Source organism: Gossypium hirsutum, chromosome A05, assembly GCF_007990345.1.
Source record: "Gossypium hirsutum isolate 1008001.06 chromosome A05, Gossypium_hirsutum_v2.1, whole genome shotgun sequence".
NCBI lineage: Eukaryota > Viridiplantae > Streptophyta > Magnoliopsida > Malvales > Malvaceae > Gossypium > Gossypium hirsutum.
Window position 1 is genome coordinate 33,818,877 of NC_053428.1, and position 3,985 is coordinate 33,822,861.

General features: G+C 33.7%; 1 protein-coding gene across 1 annotated transcript; it reads right to left on the reverse strand.

Annotated features, from left to right (window-relative positions):
* Positions 1-2,020: 2,020 nt before the first annotated feature.
* Positions 2,021-3,985, reverse strand: LOC107902513 (F-box protein PP2-A12). Its single transcript, XM_016828682.2, has 3 exons — positions 3,197-3,985; positions 2,934-3,052; positions 2,021-2,596 (listed from the first exon to the last, which is right to left on the reverse strand). Exons 1-3 carry the CDS (start codon positions 3,509-3,511, stop codon positions 2,128-2,130), a joined length of 903 nt encoding a protein of 300 aa, XP_016684171.2. The 5' UTR covers positions 3,512-3,985; the 3' UTR covers positions 2,021-2,127.

The window sequence follows — 3,985 nt, forward strand, 5'->3', positions numbered from 1 at the left end:
TCCTTAGGTGCAGTACAATCTCTGAGAATATGCAGGATATCTTCCGAATGAAAACCACATATAGGACATGTAGGATCATCCGCTAAACCTCGTTTAACCCTTTCAACATTGCCAAGGAGACGTTGTTTGAGAACCAGCCAAATGAAAACACGAACTCTTTATGGTTCTGGAATTTTCCAAACACTCTTCCATTTATCATCCTTTGAATTCTATTCATCTCCCTTGTAACACTTATAAGCACTTTTGACCAAAAAAGTTCCAGTCGAAGTATGGCACCAGGAAATTTTGTCCGACCCATCAGAAGGAAATTTTGAATCTTCCATGCTAAGGTAAAAAAGTAAAGGAAAATATATTCACAAGTAATTAATTCAATTAATTGCTTGTTCTTCGTCTAGGTGAAGAAAGTGATGAAAAATTTATGAGTTTTCTTTAGAATTTAAGATAAAATTAATTAATTAAATTAATTGCAATGATTTTTCTATACTTTTAGCTTAGCATGAAAAATTTAAAATCATATAATCAAAAGAAAATTGGGTTCCATAGACAACTATTAAAGACAATAATTTTCATTTATAATTTTTGAAAATAATTTCAAAACATCAAAATAAACTAAATAAATTGTTGAAAATTTTTTCTATTGATAATGTCAACTGATTTGTTACTATAGTTTTGAATCTTAATATTTAAAATTTTATATTTCAAAACCGTAATTTAGAATCTTCGGCAATTGGATAAACAATTACAATTTGACAATTTTTGTGTATATTTCTACCATTTTTTCACTTTAATCATTGATTATTTTTACCCCAATCAATACTTAAAAAATATATATTTTTTTAGTAAACAAAATGAAAGCGACCTAAAAATCGGCTGACCAAAATGAAAGTGCAAACATGATATGGCGTGTACGATTAACTGTCATTAGATATTGAACACTTGAGTGACTAAAATGGAAGCGTCTAAAAATTGAATGACCAAATTGTAAAAATTTTATTTTGGATGATCGAAGTAAAAATACCCAAAAATTCAATCAACAACTAAATAGTTTACTTAAATTTATTATTTTAACTATCATCCTATTCACCATATTCGATCAATATGGATTCTTGGTTATCGAATTGTTTTAACTTTCTTTCGTTCTTCCAACTTCACAAGAAAAAAAATACTATTGATATAATAAATAATAATATTATTAAAAATCAAATAATAAAAGTATCAAACATCAAATAATAATAAAAATCAAACATAACAGATAATAATGAGAACTGAGGGTGCAAATGAGACAATAATGCTTGCAAGTTGTTCGAATTTGAGTCGGAAAAATTAGAATTCGATTAGATAATTATTGTGCCGAGTTGAACTCGAGCACTATAATACTCAATTAGAATGGCTCGTGATCCTATCGGGCCTTCCATTTTAATATTTTTTTTATATTATGAAATTACATTTTACTTTTATTATATAGTAAGAGCTTGAGTACAAACGAGCTCAAGCTTGAATGTGAATTAACTCGAATATGAAAATTGATAAATGAGCTTAATTGAGCTTTGATTAGAGAACTCTCAATTATATATCGAGCTGAGCTCGAGCTTAAAAATTAATGTTCATTTGAGCTCGAGCCAAGTATTGGACCCTAAATTTTGATCTACTTTTCGGGTTTGACTTGTCTCGATTACACCACTAATGAAATGATTTTTTTTTATGATGGAAACAAAACATATTAAATAATATGAAAAACTGATCTTTTAGATGTTGCTAGAACGAAAATGCCTTGTTAATGCATTGCTTATAGTGCTAAGAGCTAAGTTTTAGTTTCAATTAGTATGTAACTATAGCACTTAATCAATATTTTTTTATTTTTTTATTATCACAATTTGGGGGGAATGATAAGATTCGAGCCTATATCATCTAAGTATAAGACAAAAAATCTAACCACTGCTCCAAATAAATTTATTTTTGTAGATTTATTTTAAATATATTTTTTTTCAGAAAAAAATTGAGTAACTTGAACAAATATTAATTAGTGAAACAACAGCAGAAGCTGAATATTCCGTACACACTGCCATTCTTTTAATTATAGGGGTTGGTTGGTGCACAGTGAAACCATTTGTGCTTTTTAGCCACTCTTTAAATTGAGTGGAGCATATGACAACAGCGTTTGGTGCACTTTAGAAATCCTTTGTGTTTTAGTCTTTCTCTAAATGCACTTGGATATATAACAACTGAGTCTAAGCATAGACCACCTTTTGTATTTGTGCAATCGATTTGAGTCATTGATAACTTTATCTTTGTTGATGAGTCGGGGTTCTCAACGTTGAAGTCTCCCACATGGTAGTGAAACCATTTGCCTGCTTCATTCAAACTGCACTCACATGTGCTATGCTTATCACCTGATGTCCAGAGCTGAAACCTTACGGGTTTTATATCCCAACCGTGGACCTGCTTGGGGTCGCAAATTCCTCGACCGAAACCCCTAGATGCACGGCCGAGCTGTAGTCGGAAGAAAACACTATAAGTTCCCACCGGAAACGGGAATTCCACCTCCCCGTTGACTTCGAACCACCAGATTTGCCGAAGATACGCAATTGAGTGGAACCTAAAATCACAAATGAAATTGAAATTGAAATTGAAATCACTTGGGCAGAGTTTGATTTTGAACATGTGGCCTGAAGATGTATTTGTTCAACTAACCAACATTCAGAACATCAATTACATCAAGCATTCACGCATTCAACTAAGTTAAAGGATCGATCCATTGAAGAGAAATTTATACAAAATGACGAATTTCAAACGAAAGTCAGACTAGCAATGATGATGATATATTACTTAAGCACTAGAGGTACCTCATGAGCCTCCAGAAACACTTTGCCAAACAGCCAATGCCTGCCGGCTGAGTCGGACAGTCTGGTCGTGACAAGTTATTAAATCATTACCTGGATTCATTAGTAGGAATATGATTCCAGTATCTTCGATCATCAATCCCCGTTATTTGTAATCCCTTTGAAGAAATTGACATACAAACACCACCTGTGCTCTTATGCAGCCATACTTTCTGCAAAACCAACCAAATTCTCTAGTCATGAATGTTGATCTAGAAACCACCAACCAATACAATAAATCCAAGAAACCAAACTCAATTTTTTTTCTCGGTATACACCCGAGGGGGAAAAACAAAAAACAGAACAGAAAGCCGTACCTTGGCGCCACCATCAAAAGTATTAGGTCGACATAGCCTTCTATAAATGTCTCGTTTACCCAAGTTTTGAGGCACAAAACCCAGAATTTTATGAACAAGAATATGATAATTAGGTGGCAATTTGGATTCCCAAACAAAATCAGCCCAAGAAGCAGCACTAAATGCTCGGTTCAACTTTGCAAGTTTACATATCTCCGGAGGATCCAAATGCTGAATAATTGATGCCACACAACTCTCCGGTAAGTCGCCCAAACAGGGTGAAGATGATGATGCGCCATCTTGGACGATGAACAAAGCAGAGAAACTAGCACCCATCAATAGAACAAGGAAATAAAATGAACAGAGAAGTTAGGAAGTTGTGTAAGGCAGAATATATTGAGAGGTGGCGGAAGGGAAGTGGGAGCGGTATTCTAAAACAAAGACGCCTACTCGTTTTCAAGGGGATTGTTTCCGTCTCTTTGTTTGTTTACTGAGAAAAAGACATTGATTTGGGCGGTAACCACCTTAGTAAAGGTCCATATGTTTGTTGAGGTGATCTCAAAACTGTGGACTGAACATTATGGACAAGGAATAAAGGATTCTATCCGAATTGGAAATATTTTGTACGATAAACAAATTTTATTCAGCTGGATCAGATAGTTTAATATTTTGATATTGCTGTAAGAATAAAAAAGAAATGAAAGACGATGTGTGGTCCTTCATGAGATGTCAGCATCCTTAGCTCTTAACTCACGTTATGTTTGGTTTTTTGGTGTTCAGGTAACATTGACTGTCGTTGGAGCAGTCCTG